Raw genomic sequence first — 22,214 nt, 5'->3', positions numbered from 1 at the left:
AAGCCGTTTACTAAGGTTTCAATATTCAAACCGATGAAATTATATATATACATGCATTTCTTTCACTAGTTAAGATCAATCTACCACATGTTGATAATCAGACGCTTTGAACATGTAATCCAGCTGACAAGACCAAGGCCCTGTATCTATCAATAAAATGACAATACAAATCGTTTCCAGGCCCATATCAAAATGCTCACAACAATTATCATTCTAAGGGCCTGAACAGGTCAAGCTGACAAGAAGCCCTGTATAAATTAATGGGACTACAAGAACCCGGTGAAAGACTAGCTGACAAAACCAACAATTTACAGGCCAAAAATCAATAAACATTCTGACAAGACAGTTCATGGACAGATCAACTAACTGACAATACCAAACACTTACTAGTCTTATACTTGTACCAACAAGCTGACAATACCAAACCCTTACTAGTCTTATACTTGTACCAACAAGCTGATAATACCAAACACTTACTAGTCTTATACTTTTAACAACTAGCTGACAATACCAAACACTTACTAGTCTTCAACTTGTACCAACAAGCTGGCAGGACAGAACTAAACAAGTCCTGGATATATCAACAACCTGACTTTAAAGATCCTGTATAGGTCGAAAACAGCTGACGGAACCATATACTTCCAGGACATGTACACCTCAGTGGGCTAACAAGTCCAATGACTTGCAGGACCTTTATAGCATCAAGTGAATTGTGAATTATAAAAAATAAGAAGATGTGGTATGATTGCCAATGAGACAACTCTCCACAAGAGAACAAATGACACAGAAATTAACAACTATAGGTCACCGTACGGCCTTCAACAATGAGCAAAGCATATACGGCATAGTCAGCTATAATAGATCGCTTGTACTGAAAGACTATTCTATAACTATTCAATAAGTCCTTACAGCTTTTTGCAATGATGAATTTTTAGAAATATCAATAGCCAACTAATAAGGGAAAGAGTAGGATTATAGATGAATAAACTGTTGAGCACATAATATGAAAGACTCATAGTAACAAGTATTGTGAAGTATTTCATAAATTTAGGTGAACATCGTCAAAAGAGTTTGCAGACCCTCAGACCACCATTCTTTATAAAATTCAAAGTAAATCCCATAAGGCATACTCGGGTTAATGCAGGACATGTGGTTATTTGCTTATGTTTTGAAGATAAATAAAGTTCCATAATTATCCAGCCACAACAGTGGAATAGTCTTGGTAGTGTTTGACATCAAATGTGCAACATATTTATGTTGGACACATGAATGGGCAGACAGTCAGTTAAATTTATTAAAGACTAGCAGCGATTTAAAGCTTGACATATTGTATAGAAACTGGTCTATTATTGAAACCTTGTGTTGACCTTAAAATATCTTTTGGTTTTTGGTGTCATTCGCTTCTTGTCTCGTCATAAACCCGATACATATATCTCAATATATTTGTAGACGGACACAAAGGTCAGACAGAGGGACAACAGTGTACCATAACACGTTCTTCATTGACAGGGGTAAAAAATATGATAAAATTTATAGCTTGGTGACTATTTATTGTTCATAATCAGTACAAGTTATGTTTCCAACATTTGCATAAGTGTGAAACATAGGATTCACACATTCTAAAAATAGACACATAAAAACAGACTACCTAATGTTTGTAGTTCTTTTGTTCCCTCAGATTAACACATCGAAATGACATGTTCTAAACCATAAATGCAAGATTACAAAAACATTGAAATACAAAGCTCAGACATGAGCAATTGATATGAAAAGGAAAATTTTATACTAAATTCAACAACAGAAAAGTTCCTTGTTTGTTCATTATCTTTTAATATGTTTTTTTCTGAGTCTCAACACTATTGATAAAAATGTTTTTCAATGAGGTTGAAAATCTATGTATGAAGATGTCACTGATAAAAATAAATAATCATAAAATGAATGCATAAAATGATGATGAATGAAAACACATAACTTGTACAATTTTAACACTATATGCACCACAACACACAAGTATGTATATTGCACAATAAATAAGTTGATCATAATGAGAAATCATGTGACTGGTCACATGCTTCATATACCATGTGACTGGCAAGTCACATGACTGGGACTGTTTGAATTATGTGACTAGGTTTTTTTAATTCCTTATGGCAATTTTATGAAGGAAAATACATCATTAAATGGTCCCTGAAGTTTATCTCACTTTCACATAAACCGTTATGGGTGTCAAATTTTTTTTCTTAAGATACTTTGTAATGTTACAAAAATCCCTTGCTTTCTACCCAAAACATATGTATACATATCATACACAAAATAGTCTCCTTAGTTGGGTCCCATCTCTGTTTAAGTGAAAGTGCAGACTGATCGGAATGTCCCATAATACTATGTACAGTCATGATATGCACTACTTTATGTTAAAAGCCCAATTCTAAAGCCAGCGATGAAGTTGCTTTTATGAATTCCTAGAAATACAAGTAAGTCTCTACAGGCAACATTTTTATCTTACTTTATTTCAGGAGCAGATTGGGTTTGTTAGAAAATTTGATATATCTAACAATTCTCAATGACCAAGATTTCCTGTTTTCGTAATTTCGTTATAATTTTGTTTGCAAAAGCAAATTCAGCAAAAAAAAATCATGGTTCATGCTGTTTTGTTTGTTGATAAAACATTAAATATCCCACAAAAGGAGAACAGCTGTTATACTTCCCATCACATGACCTTGTTACCATGGAAATTAACTTGCAAATAATCCTTTGACAAACTGTTACAGTACCTAACTTCTAAAAGAAATTTTATAAGTTATTTGTTCAGCAGCAACATGTTTCCATTCATAAATTATTTAACAATAACTCTGACAAGTTACTGATTCTAGTGTAAATGGAATTCGGTGTAACAGACAAACTATTTCACCTTCAAAGAAAACCTTTTTTATTGTTATTCAAGACTCGAAACATGCTGTAGTAACAATTTTGTTCACAAAAGATGACTCAATATTGCCACATAATTCTTAAATGCAGGATTGCAAAAACCAATTAGATAAATTTTAACATTCAAAACTTTTTTGATCGTTATGCAAAAAAACTGTCGAGAATTTACAACCATGACAAATTACAGAAAGGACTCTTCCAGCTCCCATTTCAATGTAATGACTATATCCTGAAAATCACTTTTGTTTTTTCCTCATTTATATAATTCCCCAAAATGTGATTCATTTTATAGGAACATATTACACAGAAAGGATAAACTAAAACAGGATGATAGCTAATAAGATGTTAATCCGGACCATATAGTAATATTATAAAATAGCACTTTCCAAAGTACATGTGGTACAACAGCTTGTCAACTATTTATATTAAACTTTGGGAATTTGTATACAACACCCAACTAAGTATTTCAATCCCTTCTGTTTAATACTTGTCATTAAATTAATTGTTGAGATTCAAATGGAAAATTGTTCAGATCTTTAAAATTTTTTTCTTATAGAATTTTTCTTTAATGCATAAAAATTGATAGTTTTACAACACCACGTCCAAAAAACATCTATTTATAAAAATATCTAAAACAGAAATAACCATGCAAATATTTATATCTGTTTCTGTGAGGTACTTTACGGGGACATATTTCCTGATCACTGTCATAAAGGCAATATATATACAGGTCAAAGTGACCACCATGATGTAATGGCCAATATTTACAAATGACGAAGAGATTACTGTACACCGCTAAAAGTTTCAATACATTTTTATTGCATGCCCCATGCAACAGAGGACATTTTGTTCCAACATATACAATGTATACACAATTTTTTACAGTTATGTTTTATAAACACAACATTCAATAAATTAATAAATAAACACAAAATCTTACACCAACGTTAACAAATAAAGACAACCAACAACCAGAAAAACCACTGTGTTCAAGAGTGAAGAAATACCTTAGTACATGTATCAGTGACTAACATATTAAATTAAGCATTCATTTTTCCCGTCTCTTGACTAATGAAATTATAATACAACTATGTTTTTACAAAGTAGTATGACTAAGTCATGTTAAATAGGATCAAGAATAGATATACCAGAAATGACATACAACAACTCCCCCTAAATTTCTCTGTCCTACTTTAACAGTCAAAAACATTAAATTTTGATGAATTGAAAAAAATCTTTGTAAATCCTTTTTGTCAACAATGCAGACTGATATTAACTCTTATAACACTGAATCAATCTTCTACTTGTTGGTTATCCATAACATAGAAAAAGATTTATTAAAGAAAAAGTTGGCAGTCATATATATAAAAGGGCAAAATCTATAAAAAAAAGATAACAAAACATTGAAAAGTGTATAATTAAATGGATTTCTTAAAAGCCAAGTAAATGGTAAAAGGGATTTGTATAAAATGAGCAATATGGAAAACTTATAAAACTCATTACCATTTTTTTTGCAATATAAGTTGCAGGAAATTTGTAGAGCTTTGGAAATTCCATTTGATGGGATGGATTTCTTAGATTAGAAGTCACAAACTTCAAGGAATTAGAGACTAAATAAAATAATCAAAACACTACAACCATTTAAAAAGATTTAAATGATCTAGAACATTTCTAAATGCAGACCAAACAAACCAGCTAAAATCCATTATAAAACAACTAATACATTGTATAGTGATCGGTACTTTTAAATTTGTTTACAAAGATATTCAAGATCTGGTAATTTTTTTTGCTGCCACTAAAAACTAAAAGCATAAGCTAGGATACTTGCCATTTGTTCAAAATGAGATTTAGATCTAACTACCGAAACCTTATTGAAGCATCTAAATGACATGGATACTCTTGACAGAATCTGAGTCAGTGGAATGTTTCATTGGATCAATAATGACAATCACCCAAATCATCAATGAATGTCCTCATTAAACAAATAAATTAATCAACAAATGTAATAAATAATAATTAACAAAATAATCACCTAAAATCCATTACAAAAAAAATCAATAAATATTGCACAATTGAATACAGTGATTGTATGATCATAACACACACAACACAGAATTCTGTGAAGATTTCTGTTACCTTAGAGACAAGCTACGACTAGATAATTACAACCAATTGTAAGATTTTTTTAATGAACACAATGAAAACTCTATCTAGCTACCTGATATGTCATGGCAAACAAAATGACAATGAAAATGCAAGATTTTGTCCGAAATAAAAGCCATAAACTGTCTTGAGATTGTAAGTTAAGGAGAAATAAAAAGAGTCATTATTTACAGATAAAAAAACAAAGTGAGATTCACTTGTTGACTTTAGTTCAGTCATTGCTAATTCATAATTTGTTCATAGTTTTTGTATAATTTTTTCATGATTAACAAAGTAAAAAATTAAATAGTACTTCATTCAATTTTCCACGACAATTCGTCAAAAAAAATTGTCACATAAAGACATAAGAAACAACTTGCGGAACTTTGGAAGTTCCAACATGGAATGTTTATGCAAATGATTTCTGGCCTCTTTAACAAAGAAAAGAAACAAAATGGAATGTACAATACTGTGGAGAAGGAATGACACATAAAAAAATGTTTGCACCATTTGATCTAATGGTTAATCTAACAAGTTATGAGACAATAAATGTGTAATACATTTAAAACACCACCAAACTACTAGCAAAAAAATCGTATGTCAGCCATGAGCCTAACTAAAGACAAACTTGATATTTAAAGTGCTGCACTGGCACCCCGTAAGTGTCAATACAGACTGTATAAATAACATCAGAATAATGTTAAAATGCGTCACTGAAAAAAGTCTTGATCTTCAGCTTGCAGGACTAGTGTCGGTACATCAGATCTCTGTTCCAGTGTGGGCGCTATCAGCGTTTGTGTCATTGAGACAATGCACTATGGTTTAATTATGCTTCACTAGTACAATTTCCTTGTAATGCTTTTAAAAAATAGCATTTACAAGATAATATTTGCACATAAAAAATGGACGAACATCACTTCTGTTTTTGTCTAAATCTACATTGCTTCATAGAAATCATACACACATATATATCAATCTTCTCACAACATCTATCTAGTCATGTATTCAGTAAAAATATTGCTAGGGTAAAATCATATAAACAACAACTCAGCTTTTGATCACCCCTTCACGATTGTCATTTCCATTGTCGTCACGCCATTTGTCTATTGATCTTCGACGTGCATTCATGAAAAAATTTGCCACTGTTGTGACCTCAAGTCCGAGTTGTTGGGCAATTGTAGCTTGCATCTCTTTAGAAGGTCGTTTTGTTTCTTTAAAAATTGCATGTAATGTTCTCCGTTGAATGTCTGTGAACACTAAACGAGGTTTTTTCGGAGCTCTGCTGTCTTGTGGAGACATTTCTTGTTCTTTTCTCTTACAGGCTGAAATATATAAAAGTTCCAATAAATATATAGGTAATCACAATTAGCTTTTTCAGAACTGATGCATTCTGGTAATATTTCTTAAGCCTACAATGAAGACATTGTGATTGAATACCTTAGTTCTAAACAATGAAAATTCATCTGCAGTAGGACAGTTCAAGCCCTCAATTTTTTGTTTGGTGAAAAATTTTCTAGTTCACACAATGTTTTTCCAGTCAATTTTAGATAGACTTTAAAAAGAGTAAATATCCAAACCCTTATTAGATGTCTGGTGACCTTCAGAAAATAATTAAAGAAAAGTTTTGCAAAAATAATTAAGAGATTAGGGTATATATATCAGAGACAGCAATCTAAAACAAACTTAAAAAAACTATAATTAACAAGACAAAGTGTCTAAAACATGTCCTTAATCACCACAAAGTCTCTATACCATAACAGACTACCAAAGTAGGACTTTTCAGAAATAGATTTTTGCAAAAAAACATTTTATATATACTATAATGGCTTTCTTCCATTCCATCTTGCATATTTCCATGTCATTGTTGGACAAAAACTGTTCTAAATAAAACTGATAAGCAAAGACTACAATGAAGTATTCCATGTTGTACATTTAATTCCAATAGATATATACAAATGGCTTAAACATAATTAAATCTATTGATAAAAATACCAAACATTCATTTGTATTTCCCTGAACAAAGAATTGACAATATAATTCTTGTATGGTTTACTAAAGAAACATTTCTTCATGTAGGACATTGTCAGGAATTATAATAACAAAGCCGACTATACCTTCGCTTAAGGTTCTGTTGCTATGGTATTTAACAAAGAAAACTAATATGGCAAGACATGCCCATGGAGATTTAACTCGGAAGACGAAGTAGACGGAATGGCTTTCCCCCAGAGAAATGGAAATACTCAGCTTTCCCTAACCAGCTGTAGTTAATATAATGAATCGTTGAAGCATAACAATTACAATGAGCTTGCAATCATCTTGTGCTATTTACACTAGAAGACTAAATACGGATGATTGAATTTAAGTCATAATCTACAATGGCCCACCTTCAATGTATTCTCAATGTGCTTTTTTTTGTATCCAAGAGCATGATGATATAATTTTACATTACATTGAATATCTGGCAAGAAAATCATGTCTTCTTCTATAGATTTAGCCATTCGTATAATTTCAAGTAATAGTTTTTATCCGAAAAAATATTATAATACCATTGTTACAATCTGGGCAAAAAGGTTTGTGCTTATAAAATAATAATAAGGGATACTCATGGGTGGGGTAAACTTCAATGACACTACAAACAACCCAACAACAAAAGTTAACCAATAAATATAGAAAGTTTCGGTCACTACACTTTCTTTAATGGATTTTTGAAAATAAAAAGACTATAAATGAAAGGTTAAAGAGCTTATTTAAATTTAAGGATGTTTGTTCCTCTTGTTTTTGAATTTTTGCCAGATATTCTGAATCCTCTGGTTTTATCCATGTAGTGTCATTAAAACATTTTCCCCGCTAACCCCTACTTTTTTTTTATAATTTTATTACTAATAGTTTAAAAAGCCATATTTGAAAATCCTATAAAATCCTTGTTATTTTTTCATTGTTTTTGAAAGAAAAAAGGTGCCAATGTTAAATGTAAGAACAGTCTAGAGAGACAATTATTTCCTGCCAAATTTTCAATGGCTTATATCTCGAAAAACAAGCACACGTACACATCATTTTTTTTCTGCTTTTTTAGTTCCTTCATTTATATACTATCAATTTATAACAGTCTTTTAAAAAGCTTTTTATTTTGAAACAGAGTAGCGAACATCCTTAAGCCAAATATTTTTTCTGTCTTTGTAGACTATCCAGTATTTCACTCACCAATGAATGATTAATTTACTTCGAAGTTTATTTTTATTTTTTTTTAATTATCGGTATGTATTTAATGAACTAAACAATTAATAAATCCATGTACCGGTAAGACAAAAAAAAAAATACACAAAAACACCAAGAAACATTTAAAAAAGCTTTTCCTTTGGAAGACAGAGCAATAAAGCTTGGTGTGGAGAGAGAAGTAAAACTTGACATCATAGCTATCAGTTATAATCATATCTGAGTACTTAAGCCTTGCTGTCCTTCTCAACTATAATTTATCTCCTACCAATCTGTCAATATTTAATTCCCAGATATAATATATTACCAGCATTTCTATATTATGATTGCCATATTAATGTTTTTGTTGTACTGCAGCTCCCACAAACTTATGTATTGTCTTTTATCAAAAGCACTTTCGGTTTTGTAAAACTGCTTAGGTCATAGAGAAAAAAACAAGTTAAGACTTCTTTATCCTGTTTTTATATATTGAATTTTTTCTTTGCTTTACAGGGGACATGGAGTGAATGCAAAAATTTAACAGCGGAGTGTTTAAGCTGGTTTTGTCTTAAATTCATCTTACCGTAAAAATTATTTACCAAAATTGTGCAGTCTTCGGAAAAAATTTGACAAGCCAATTCACTACAGAAAAGTCAACAACATAATTAAGACTTGATCAAAATGGGAAAAAAAAACATGACACGATTCCACAAAGTTCTGAACACGATATTTCGTTCTGTGTTTGGTTCAGTGTGAGATTACAAGTGTTTCATTAAGCGGAAAGTAAATATTCATTAGTGCTTGGTTTCATGGAAGTACACCACGGAATACTCAGAAACTGGTAGAACGTGTGAATACTGCAGCTGATTTCTTTTCTCAGGCTCCCATGCAAATATTTTATAACAAAACCAGCATTTACTCCAAAATAATCTGTGTTTATTTTAACATCAGAGTTTTAACGATTTATCGTTTTCTACCATAATACACAATAACCTTCAACTATTAAGAATGATTGCAATCAATAAATCATTATCTCTTAATAGCCTATGACACATGTTTTCTTATATTTACAAACAGCATCACAAATATTACTATTCTGTCTTTTTGTCTTTATTCCCAAATTTATGAATAATGAAGGAAGAAAAACTGAGTAGAAAATAAAAGATCCAATATGACGTCACCAAGGGACATTTAAATCAACAACAATTACAGGATACCCTCCTACTATAGCACTTCATATATATCGTATGAAATCCATTTTAAAAACTATTTAGAAATTTAGATACATGAAAATGTGCTGATAACTTCTTGTATCGAAATAGTGCTTGCACTATCCAAAATTAGTGTTTGTGGAAATATATTTTTTATAATACAGATTCACAATTACTTGCAATTTCTTTTTAGATATCCAACACAGTTTTATCATACGAGAAAAAACCAAAAATACATAAATTTAAATTTTAAAAAAAGACTTTAGAAAAAACCTGTAAATTTAAATTTTCATAAGACTTTCAAATAAAAACGTGAACACAAAAAGATCACAGAAATCTTAAATGACATAAAACAACCTGATTATATTGTCTTATGTCAACTAATGTTACATGCACCAGACAGAATATAACATATACACCATTTTATTACTGCTCAGCGTTTTATTTTGGAGTGCCTTAAATGACAAAACCCAGTATGACACAGATAAGCTGTAGAACAAAGTATTTCTAATAACGAAAAACATACCAAAATAGCCAAATATACAATACAACCTTCATATCAATATAAGATGCTTCAATCATGTAATAGTGGTAACCTCTGCAGTCTGAAGTGTGCATGACGGCACGAACCTACTTCTTATGAAAAACAGGGTCGCAATAGGTCACAAGCAAACAAACCTCTAACGTTTTATTATTAGTGCAATATTTGTCACAGGTTTCTATAAAGAATTTTTCCTGGTTGATAAACATTCATTTCACTTTACCTTTTGTGTAGACAATTTTAAACATTCTGTTGAACAAGACTCACATTTGTCTTTTTGTGTCAGAAAATGTAAACATAAGGATTGAATAGGAGAATGACGCTTAGATAAGAACATGGAAGATATCTCTTCCCATTAAATTCAATTTGTAATTTGATGTTTACTCATTTTTCATAAAGACCTATTGGAGTGAAAATATCAACTAAAGTCAGAAGTTCTTCCCATGGTATTTTGGTAGCTTTTCTTAATGAAAATCTGCCCTCTTTACACATTTAACAAAAGACGGACTTCCAATCATTATATATTCAGTATAAATGTTTCTACAAATGATGAACCCCATAAACTATTGGAATAAATTGCATTTGAATAATTTATACAATGACTTCCTTTATGTCAAGTGGTAGCTGACCGTATTGTAATGGACACCTAAAGGCAAGAATTATGTCATTCTTATCACAACCACATTAAATCCTCTATTTAATGAATTTTTATTCCACTATGAGAAAAGGGTTTCAACTTATAAAGACTGTTTAAACCGATTAAGTTTCCCCTGTAATGACTGAAGTAGCATACAACATTTATAACAAAGAATTATTTTGAACAACAGCTTTCATCAAATGAACATGCAAAATTAATTTCTGTGCTATAAATTTTTAAAATGTAATTTTTTATGACAAAAGATTTAAAGTATTTCTGATAGTCCTGATTAATGTTGATCAATGGACTGAGAAACCAAAATAGGACAAACATAAAAAATGAAGCTACCTATTAAATCAAAATCTACCATGAGTAAAAAAACTAATCAGAGAAACATTTCATAAAATCAACACAAAGTTTTAAACATAAAATGTAAGAATGTATTATTTAGCATGCATCTGGTGTGGTTTCACAATGACACACATGGTTCATGGGATATTGAAATATGATTTCCCTTATACATTCATATATACAAGTCAAAATAATTTGTCGACATTGGTAACAAAAGCATGCATGGTGTGTACAACGTCTATATTTGACAAGGAAACTCGACAGATGTTTCCCCAATGCTAACCTGGCTATTGTTAATAAGCTTTATCTAAACCATTGTGGTAAATGACAGTGGACTAGAAATGTTTTTAACACTACATCAAAATGAGTTTTCTCTTGCTAGACATTTTAGCAATGTTCGTTATTTCAATTGAATTTTTCACCAGTATTTTTTTCTTATATTCCCAATATGAAGACGGAAATAATGTACAACATCCAGACATGAGAATAACTGGTACCTATTAAATTTTATCTTTTTTTTTTGTGGTGCTCGTTGTTAGATGAAACAACATTTATTTTGACAACAATCTGTATGCCTACCTATTAAAGATGTGCCAAAACCTCCTTCTTCCTTTTTTATCGACACTTCACCGAACGTTTTGCCTACAGAGAGAGAAAAGTGGAGATTTATAAGTGAATTGTAAACGAAATTTATTTCTTTGTCACATGTTCATACTTCTTAGTAAAAACAGGGTTAGATCTGAAATAAAACTTCTGTACTTTCGTATGGTCACAGATGCATGCTACATGAATGAGAAAATAAAACAAGATTAAATGATGACAAGTTTGATAGAAAGTCTGCCTCAGGCAATGCATTTTGAAATGAGTCTTTATTTCTTATAATTGTTTGGACCAAACAATTTTCTCTCTTGAAATTTGCACAAGAGACCATTACATATCAGATAGAGATCCTTTATATCGTCAAGCTGCCTTTCTAATACCCTAGGATGGAATTTTTTTGGCTGCCGAGGCCTTCTGTCAATCAAACTTGTTTGTACCTGCAAAGCTGATCTGCAATAAAGTATGATGAAGTTGGTGAAGAAAAAAAAACACTTCTCTGAAAAAAAAATTATATATATATATTGTCATAATAATAATATACTGTGCTTCTTATAAATGTAGTAAGAACTCAATCTGTCTGAAAAATGTGAGGGTTATGATCTATTCAATTTACCTTCAATAAGTTGAAATGTAAAAAGCAATAGTTTGTTTCCAATTATAAAATACAGTAGAAATGTTCTATACATTTATTTTGAATTCTGACAAGTATAACGAATGCTTTATAATTGAAACTGTAGTTTCAAACCAATGAGGCATATAACGTAAAAGGTTTTATTTGAAACTGCATGCACCAGAAATTCTTGTGAAGTTGTGTTTTCAAACATTACCAAGTTAGGGTTAATAACAATTACTATCCTCTTTCTTTGTTCTCAAATCTATTCACTTGTAAAACACTCTTTCATTTTTAATGTTGTCAATTTTTAGTTGATTGCATACTGAAATTAAATCATTCTGCACTCGAGAAACTAAACCTACGACCAACATGTTTTGAAACTTCATACTAAGGCATAATGTATAAACAGCTTTATTCAGGATGGAATGAATAATTGATAATTTTAGGTAGAATATTTTTGATCAGACGAGTTGTCGTAGAACTCTGTATTAGTCATGAAGTTTATCATGTGTGTGTTATTCAGACTCTGTACCTGAGCACAGGTGTGGGATGTGATATAGCTAACAATGTTTCTACAGGTTACAACTAAAGCAGCTTTCTTGCCATGGTAACCAGGAATCTAAATGACGGATCCAAATAAATGGAAAAATTATATTCATACAAAATGATACTTGTGTTGCTGACTTATCAACCGTGTCTATCTCAGTCAGCTTATTTCCTTCCTCAGAACAACTTTCATTTTAATTCTTGGTCGGTGCTTTTTCGAAAAAATCAATATAATGACCACCGTTAATCACGTTTTTTTCACACAGAGAGAAAGCAAGGCAATATTCTCTATCAGGAGATCTCCTACTTTTTATTATGTGTACACACAATGCATGAATCACGGAAATCTCAACACAAACAAGGCTACGTTGAATAAAACATATTAGCGTTACAGTAAAAAGTTTATTGAAATGAGAATTTGTCATTTTATAAGCAAGCTGTTATACTGTTAAGTAAAAAGATAATATGTTCATATTTATTCAAAGGAAACACAATGAATTGAAAAGAATTTGAGTATTTTGAATTGTCATAAATAGCGAATGTTTGATTTCATGCCCCCTTGATCCAAATGAATGATGGTACTTAAGAAGTTTAAAATAGTAAAGAAAATCACATAGCTTGAAGAATAATAACATTATTTCCTAGTCCGGACAACAGTGAAAAGTTTATTAGACCATGTCTCCTATATACTTGACCCATCTTTTTTTAGGCCAGTGGAAGAAAAACTCTGTGGAATCTCTATGAAATAAACTAAATAATAATGTACATCCTTCATTTCAGTCAAAACATTTCTTGTTCAAATTGAAAGGTAATGCTAAACTGACTAAGAACTGTAGTTAAATATTAAAAAAAAACCAGCGAGTTTATTTTCCTGCATGAAGAGATGTTATAGTTTCAGTCTTTCTAATCAAACAAACAAAAACAAATTCAAACAGCAACAAGAAATATGGCCAAATTGGTTTGTAATGAGGAATGACTTCTTTTGTTTTCACCATCAAAAAATTAAATCTGATCATTTGTGGAAGAATCCACTCAACTTTTGACTGGTTTCAAGTATCTTGTTTTCAAACCAATTCCAGCCTTAATTATACAAGACTTGCCATCATGTACATACAACTACAAAGAGAATTTAGAAATCCAATATTTACAGAAAATTGCAAATGGGTATGTTGGTGATTAAATGAAATCTATCTAAACGAAGCTATTTGTGTTTTAACTGTATCATATACTGGGTACAGCGAAATTCCATTTCAGAAGCAAAAGCATCATTATTATCCATAGAAAACTGAAGAGCGTATTTTGTCCCAGTGTCGGTAATCATTTTGTTTTGGAAAATGGCTGAACTGTGTTGTATTTAACCAGAGGTCAAAATTTTCAGACTTAACAAGGCTGACTGAAGCAACATCCAATTACAGTATACTGAGTAAGTGAATGAGACATAGCCTAATGAAATGACTCAAGCTGGCCATCATTTAAGAGGAGAGGAATTTCATTCTCTTCAATAAGAAATAATTTGTCCGTTACCCTCATATGAATTATTTCCAACTTTAAATAGGTTTCAATTCTCTGATCATTATACAATGAATATGCATTTTCCAATGAACAACTGAAGCATTTTTTGTCAACAATAACTTCAAAATTGTGTTGCTGTACAGAATAAAATGAATAGAGTTTTCATAATTCAGTCCTCTGTTAATTATCTGTACATAAATAACTTGAGACTGAATTTTACAATGTGAATGTGCCTTTAAAAAGTATTTTCAGAACATGCAGAATGAACTTGTGAAAAAAAAAAATTACAATATCATTGTGAATAACCTGGTATCAGAGTTTCTATGAAGGGGGTATACCTGAGCAAGCCATTTATTTAGATTAATATGATGAAACTTTGTACAAGATAAGCTCGTTGTCAATCATTACTACCCAGTTGTAATAATTTGGTTGTGAAGTCTCACGACCACCCCCATCGAGGGGTAGATCTTTTGGCTGAAAACTTCTGGGCCAAACACCTAATCACCAGAGTTTACTAAACAATCACATTGAGAAGATGGGGACTTGTCAGAACAGAGATAACTTTGATCTGACATGATCAAGATAGGAGTACACCTCAGGTCTCTCACTTTCCCTTCTTTGGAATGTTTTAAGGGAATGTATGTTTCTGGATTAGAATTCTCTCATTTAACATCTGTCCAAAACTTGTCAAGTTTTGTCCATGAGGACTGATAAGGTGGACATCTGCTAGTGAACTGATGGGGGATATACTAATCAAGTCCTGAGAAGAATATCTACCAAATGAGTGACAATTTATGATTTACATAGAAATGAAACAGGGATTGAAGAATTCTGAGGATAACATTTTTAAAGTTTGAAATCTTATCTACTGTCCACTTATATGCTTAGTTTGCTCTGCATGACACTTACAATGATTTAGCTAAATTATCTTTCTAAAAATCTAAAATTAAGAGTAACATTTTTTCTCATGGACATTCTTTTACCTATACTTGGTGAAATTTTCTGAGATGAAAATTCTGAAACAGGAATTCATCAACACAAAAATTTTAATAATGATATGATTCAATATTTCTACTCTGTATTCTTATGTAAATACATTTATCCAAAATAATGATGGCAAAATGATTTTAATTCTTTGTTTTTCTCACCGTATGCATCATTTATAAATTTGTGAATTTTCTTGTTGCTTGATAATTTGAATATTAAATTTTTGATTTCCTTGAGAGAGTGACCTTTTCCCCCTCATTTTTCATCAGCAAAACCCATAAAAGCATTCAGTGAGATTTAAAAACTGTTTCCCACAGATTAAGTTATTTTTTAAAATCAAATTTAAAAGATAATACATGTATTCAACGACAAGTGTTTATCAAGACTTGAAACTCTTCCTTGCAGTACAATGTTTGCTGTGCACTTTTAACAGAAAGGTCTTCCTTTTAGCAACTACCAGACAGCTGTCTATGGAAGTGAACACACTGGACAATTACCCTTCGCACTGCACCTGCTTTTAAACTATTAAAACACATCCACACATTTTTACAGTTTGACCATTGTAAACCTAAAGCTGACTGATCCATCCTAGTCCTACCTGACAAACCTTTTTCCATTGTTTTAAATGAATATCTAATTGAGAGCTTGTTAAAACATACATATACTTTTCATTGAAGGGGAATAAAATGTGAATTTCTTGATAGACAATTTTTGATAGTAATTCTCCTTAACAAACAAATCGAATCTTTGAAAAAAAATTGAATGCCTCCTTTAGAAGATTTCATTATGCATACCGGCTAGAATACTAGTATAGCTTTGTAAAACAATCCATCAAATCCTGGAGACTGTTTCTTTTTCAATCATGACACAGCCAAACAGTGATGTATCATGGAATCTTTAGAGAGACCCTAGGGTTATTCAATGAGTGTGGAGCAACCAAATTTAATATCAGAAGATAAGAACTTTACCAGTAATTGTCTCTCTTGTAACAATCTACACATGCACAGGTCAGAACAAAATCTTTTCCATCAAGCAGTTCTATTTCTTATTGATATTTTGGAAATTAAATACAGAATCTTCAATAAGTTTTCAAATTTACCGGTATACAAGAAAGACAATTTAAGTTCCCTATTTGTTCAAGATTAAAAACTTCTTTTACATGCCAATCTACCGACTTGTTGGAATTTCTCTTATTTTTCTATACTAATGACCAGTTTCACCCTCCAATTTCTATGTCTATGTCTGCATGCAAACACCCATTAGTAGCAATTTATGTCTTATAGTCCATAGAATATACATGTACATGTGTAACATCAGAAAAGACAGAAACTATTATGCATCTATATACAATACACAACATGAACGTATAGCAAATTTCATGTACTTGTATAATTTTTAAAGCAATCTAAATGTCAAAATATAGAAACAGATATAAGTGTAAATCATAAATAAGAAGAGGTACATTTTTCAGACAGATCTACTTGTACATGTATTGGCTGTAATAAAATAAGCAGAATTGTAAGACGCATGGCTATGCATATAACTGTTGTGCTGTAAATTAAATAAAAAAATCTAATTAATAGCCGCTTGTGAACTTCCAACAAACTAATAAACATGCATAATTACCATGCAAACTTTGTAATCATGCAAAATAAATAAGAAAAAAATTGTTTTCATCATTTTCAACCATAATGCCAAGAAACAAAATATTCATAAAACTGGATTACTTTTTTTAAATTGAGTCTTTCACTTTTTAATCACACAACAGTTTTCAGTCAAAGAAGGTACAAAAGTATACAATTTTTAAATTTAAGTATTAGTAGTGAGCAAGGCACAGGCGGGATACTGTCGTTGATTAGTATATAAAGGTCACTACTTCCCATTCCTAGAATGTATAATATAATACCTTAACCAATCAACGACTGTCGATGGAATCCATATCGTAGATCAGTACATAGCTAACTAAACTGAAAAGACAGAAAGCTATACAAAATTAAGAAAATAGAGAGAAACAAAAAGAAAATCCTAGAAATTGTGGCAAATCCATAGAAAGTATGAAATAAAATCATGATAAAATTTCTGTATGTAATTTCTCTTGATAACAAATGGAACTGAATAATTTATATTTGATCCAAGATAGAAGTAACAACTACTGTGAAAAATTACCAGGCCAGATGTTGTTTGGAAACGGCAGATTTAACAGATGGACAGACACCTTGAACAAATTACTCCTCAGTGTCACATAAACATTGTATGTGTTTTGACTACAGTATGTTTTTATTCTTGAAAATAAATTTCAATGTCTTCACTAATTTGCAAATTCATTTAAAATGTAAATAATCCCAGAATGTTAAAAGCACATAGATGCGCAGAAAGTACTATTACAATATTTGATATGTTATACATTCAAAATTCAATTTGACATTACAAATGTACCTTCAGTATAGTCATCTGACATACATGTACATATTGAAGTACTGTCGATCGGTCTCAATATTAACTTAGTAAGCATAGACCTAAAGGAAACACTGTAATATCTATATGTAGTAAACTGAAACACTGGAAGTTTAGTTAGCTTTTTATTTCACAAGTATATATATACATGTTCATATAACAGAACATTGTATGTGTATCATGTTTTATTGTTTATTTGGGTTTTGAGTTTGGAATTTTGTCATTAACTGGCCTTAATTGAAACTAACAAGTTGGATAAAAGTAAAGTAAGAGATGGATTTTTATTCTGTAGTTAAAGAGTTTTGTTAAGACTTGGACAAAAGTTAGACATAATGTCATAAAAAGTAAAACAAAAGCTGTTAATGTTATAAGCCATACATGTACACCTGTTACACTTTTATTTCATACAAGTTTCATGTTACATTGTGTACTAATTCATGTATGCATGTACATGTGTATACATGTAATGTATCTTTATTTCTCAAACAAATACATGTAAATGTGTAGAAATAATTATTTTTAATGAAATGTGCAAAAATACTTGCACAGATACCTTAAAGAATATTTATAACTACAATTACACATAAATATGAACCTACTATTATACTTAGCAAATGAACATGTACAAATTGTGTACCTTTATAATCTGTACAAACATGTTCAAAGTAACATGAAATGTGAAAATATTTTACCAGTGATGACAAGTAATTTTTGTGATTAAGTATTTAAAATTCTAGCATGAATATAATTCACCTCCTATTGATAATGTTTGTGTACACCTAAATACTGGTGTGGACCTTTTATGGACTTTTAAATTAAAATTCCTAAAAACTGTTTTTATTACCCTATACAAAAATTTCTCAACTTACAAATTGTGATAGCATGATACACTTTGTCTTTAAGTAACAGGTTTGTCTAAGTATGGTCTTGATTTTTTTTATCAAAATATGACTAAATTGACAAAACTATGAAGAATTATATATAACTTGCCGTTTATCAAAAAGGAATGTAAATATTAAGAGTGACAAAATCCAGATAAGCTGGATGATGGTACATGATATTTTAGAGAAAATTTACGATCGAGTTGGAAACAATGTTGGTATTAGATTGGATTGTGAAATCCATGTCAGATTACCATTCCTTCAATACTGAGTGACAAACAAATCTGGACAAACAATACCAACTGGTTAGCACCATATGGCATCGTCAAAATAACAAGAAGGATTAACTATAAACTGTGGACTCATTCTCTGTTAGATGAGGCAGGAATTACATTATTAAATTCTGCAAGGATTCATATCTTCTTTAGATTATAACAACTTTGATTTATCATGATTTGTTATCTACAAACATGCCACTTTTAAAGAAAGATAACAACTGCACTTTTCCCATTTTGAATGTTTTTGATTGACTTCTTTTTAGTGTGTAATTAAAAAACAAAACTCTTTAGATTGTTACTGTAGAAATATACCTCATTTCCAAATAATTATCCAGTTTTAAATTGATATTGCAAATTGTTTAATGCAGTTCCAGTTCAATGTCTGTTGAGTGTCCATGGTATATTGTTTCATATATATAAGGTCCAATTTCAAAAAGAATAGATATGACCTTTTCTGCAAAACATTGCCAATCAAGATAATTTTGCTTAAACCAACATGACAATTGTTTACTTTGACCGAGACTGAACGATCTTCAAGAATTTGTTTTGATTTAGAAAATAAAGTATGTGTATGACAACAATGACAATGTACAAGCGTTAACAAATACTAAGTATAGATAAAAAAAAATTACTTCTAGTTCTAAACTGAATTAAATTGAGAAAGTTATAATTTTGTATTTTCAAATTCCAGTTCATGTATGAGCAACCTTGCTTCATGTTTATAAAGAAAGTGCAAAATACATAATGTACATGTTTCACATGCTTGACAGTAATTGTTTGACAATTCATGCAATGTATTAGCTTGGTTATAAATTGTACCTTCTTATCTAAAAACTGTTGTGCTTTGCATGATTTCAAACATTTAAATAGGACAAATATTTAGATTATATGTACATGTACATTTTTTTATCAAAATGAAAGAGCCATAGAAATACACATGTAATCAGTTAGGGAAATATTAATATATACATTGTTTTCAATAAAAAGCTGACTATCAAAATTACATACATGTATAATTATTACATCTTTAAAACCTTTTTTATTTTATATGATTCAGTTAGGTTTTTTTTTAATTTTAAGTTTTTTTTGTTCAGTGAAATTTTCCAGGTAAATATTTCTTTGATGTTTGACAAAAAGGTGCCACAAGGCTACACCAGAAACAGATGTTAAGTACATTCTGGTCTATTGTTCTCTGACAGGTGACCACCTCTCAAGCGTAATTAACTAAATACAGAGGTATTAACACATATATCTCAATACAAACACATTAGTTTGGGAACAATAGAATATAATATTGCATGTGTGTGCCACTGCTACCAGTGTGAGTGAATGACAAAGAAATTTGCTGTCGAGTTATGAATAATACATCTCTACTAATGAGCATTTGACATATCAATTCAATTAAATTTGCCAAGTGTGCCAGAAGGCTAAGCTCCTTGTTTTAATTTAAATTTATTAGACAAAGAAAATTGTTAAAATTCAACATTATTAGTTGGGTTTTTTTTTCATTCCCAATGATTTTCTAAAATAAAATTTACTGACTATTTTTCATAGCATTTATGGGACATCAATAGTCAATATTTGTAGCAATAAAGAAGTCGATTGTTTATCAGGGCCTTATATCTAAAATAGTTTTATCAATGAAAGCTACACTTTCAAATATTCAATAATTTTAGTCAATATACTATAATGTTACTATTAAACTACACGTGGCTGCAAAAAGAAAAAAACTAAGAGTGAAATTAAACACAACACAGAAATTAAATATATGTAATAAAGGGCAAATGCAAAAATAGCAAATTCACCACTGAAAGCCATCTATGACGAAATTTCCGTTGGAGGGGATAAAAACCAAATGTTACCTGCCAATCTTAGAGCCGACATGCGCTGAAATTCTGGTTCCTGCAACCATTTCCACATTCTTCGGAATGTCTCTCTTCCTGATTTCAGTTTGCTCCAAGGCTTGGGATTTCGTAGAAGATCACTTAATGTCCCTTGACTTCGACATAAAACTCTTTGTGCAAATACAGCTTGTGGAATACTATATCTCTTCAATTCGCTGCTTATTCTTTGTGCTAATTCTTTAGTATTTATTTCTTCAAGTTCTTGTTGTTTATTGCTTTGCGTGTCCATTGGACCCAGAGATCTTTCACGTTGCGGACTACCACTATGACTGTGTGGTGATGCATCAGGTGTCACTGTTGAATTGACATGCAATCCATTCACTGAGGACATCATTGGATTTGGGGAATGTAATCGTGCCGGTTGGGCACCAAGATTGCGATAATCATATGAAGCTAATGTGTTCGGTGATAAAACTGGTGATCTATGTTCCGATTTTGGGGATGGAAGTCCATTTTGACTAACACTAACATTTACACTGTAACTGTACGGAGACATAGCCTGATTATATCCATTTGTTGTCATCATGTTCATTGTAGTATTCCCCATACTGGCCATACTGGCAGGACTTAAATTCATACTCATCATTTTTGGGTCATAACGGTAAGTGTTCATAGCGTTAATATCCATAACGGTTCCAAGTCCATTGTTCATCAAAGTAAATCCATTCCCACATGTAGTCTGAATTTGGTTAAATTTGTCCGACACTGTAGAAATTGGAGGCAGAGGCTGCAACGGAGTCAGAGTCGCATAACTGTTTGGACTGTATGATGGACTCATCCTACCATTTAGAGTCTGATAAGTCATTTCTCCCATTTGGGATCTGTATTCAGTACTATCAATCATGCTTGCTACTGTCACGGCTATAGCATTAGTGCTTCGGTTTATTTCATCAATGCTTGGTTCAAGTTGTTCAGCTTCCGGACTTGACACTGCATCTACACTGTTCACTTGTTGGTAGTCGGTATCCGAATGAGTAGTAACTGCTAGTTGACTTGTACTATCGGCACCGATGTCAGCACTACCTTCGGGTTCAATCTTCAATCCAGTACTGACTGGGGTAGCGACTGTCGAATCATTAATTTGTTGATCCGGGATATCACCCATGTTTTCCATCGTCATTCCAAAGATCAACAAACGATCGAACACCAAACAATGATAAACTGTCAGTTAAAGTAACCTTTGGTAGCGGTTTGCTGGTTGGTTAGTCGATATTTGGGGGCTATTACGTACGCTTGGGAACAAGAAAGCTGTTCCTTAGTTCAACCTCCATGTTTAGACAGCTGTGACCTGCGCATTGGATATTTGCGCAAGTTCATTATTCTAAGCATGCGTATTCCCATTCCGCGAAGGCTAAATTGTGTACAACTTTCATAGCATAACGAAGCGTGCCAATTCCTCTTGGGAATAAATCTATTCCCACATCAATTTCTTTCGAT

The 22,214-nt window shown here is 31.3% G+C and overlaps 1 protein-coding gene across 2 annotated transcripts; it reads right to left on the bottom strand.

The window, feature by feature from the left end:
• Nucleotides 1-1,529: 1,529 nt before the first annotated feature.
• LOC127705194 (one cut domain family member 2-like) lies at nt 1,530-22,062 on the bottom strand. Of its 2 annotated transcripts, XM_052209508.1 has the most exons (3): nt 20,736-22,062; nt 11,582-11,644; nt 1,530-6,392 (listed from the first exon to the last, which is right to left on the bottom strand). In XM_052209508.1, exons 1-3 carry the CDS (start codon nt 21,895-21,897, stop codon nt 6,118-6,120), a joined length of 1,500 nt encoding a protein of 499 aa, XP_052065468.1. In that variant the 5' UTR covers nt 21,898-22,062; the 3' UTR covers nt 1,530-6,117. The 2 variants fall into 2 exon arrangements, with proteins under 2 accessions (XP_052065468.1, XP_052065469.1); XM_052209509.1 differs by lacking the exon at nt 11,582-11,644.
• Nucleotides 22,063-22,214: the final 152 nt, after the last annotated feature.

The sequence above is a fragment of the Mytilus californianus genome, unplaced genomic scaffold, assembly GCF_021869535.1.
Source record: "Mytilus californianus isolate M0D057914Y unplaced genomic scaffold, xbMytCali1.0.p SCAF_6, whole genome shotgun sequence".
Classification (NCBI taxonomy): domain Eukaryota; kingdom Metazoa; phylum Mollusca; class Bivalvia; order Mytilida; family Mytilidae; genus Mytilus; species Mytilus californianus.
This window is presented reverse-complemented; position numbering and strand designations above follow the sequence as displayed.

Coding starts and splice junctions, on each gene's coding strand:
- LOC127705194 (XM_052209508.1), bottom strand. CDS start 21,897: ATGACGATGGAAAACATGGGTGATATCCCGGATCAACAAATTAATGAT. Junction 11,645..20,735: donor GTCGGCTCTAAGATTGGCAG/GTAACATTTGGT, acceptor CTCTCTCTGTAG/GCAAAACGTTCGGTGAAGTG. Junction 6,393..11,581: donor TTTTGGCACATCTTTAATAG/GTAGGCATACAG, acceptor TATATATTTCAG/CCTGTAAGAGAAAAGAACAA.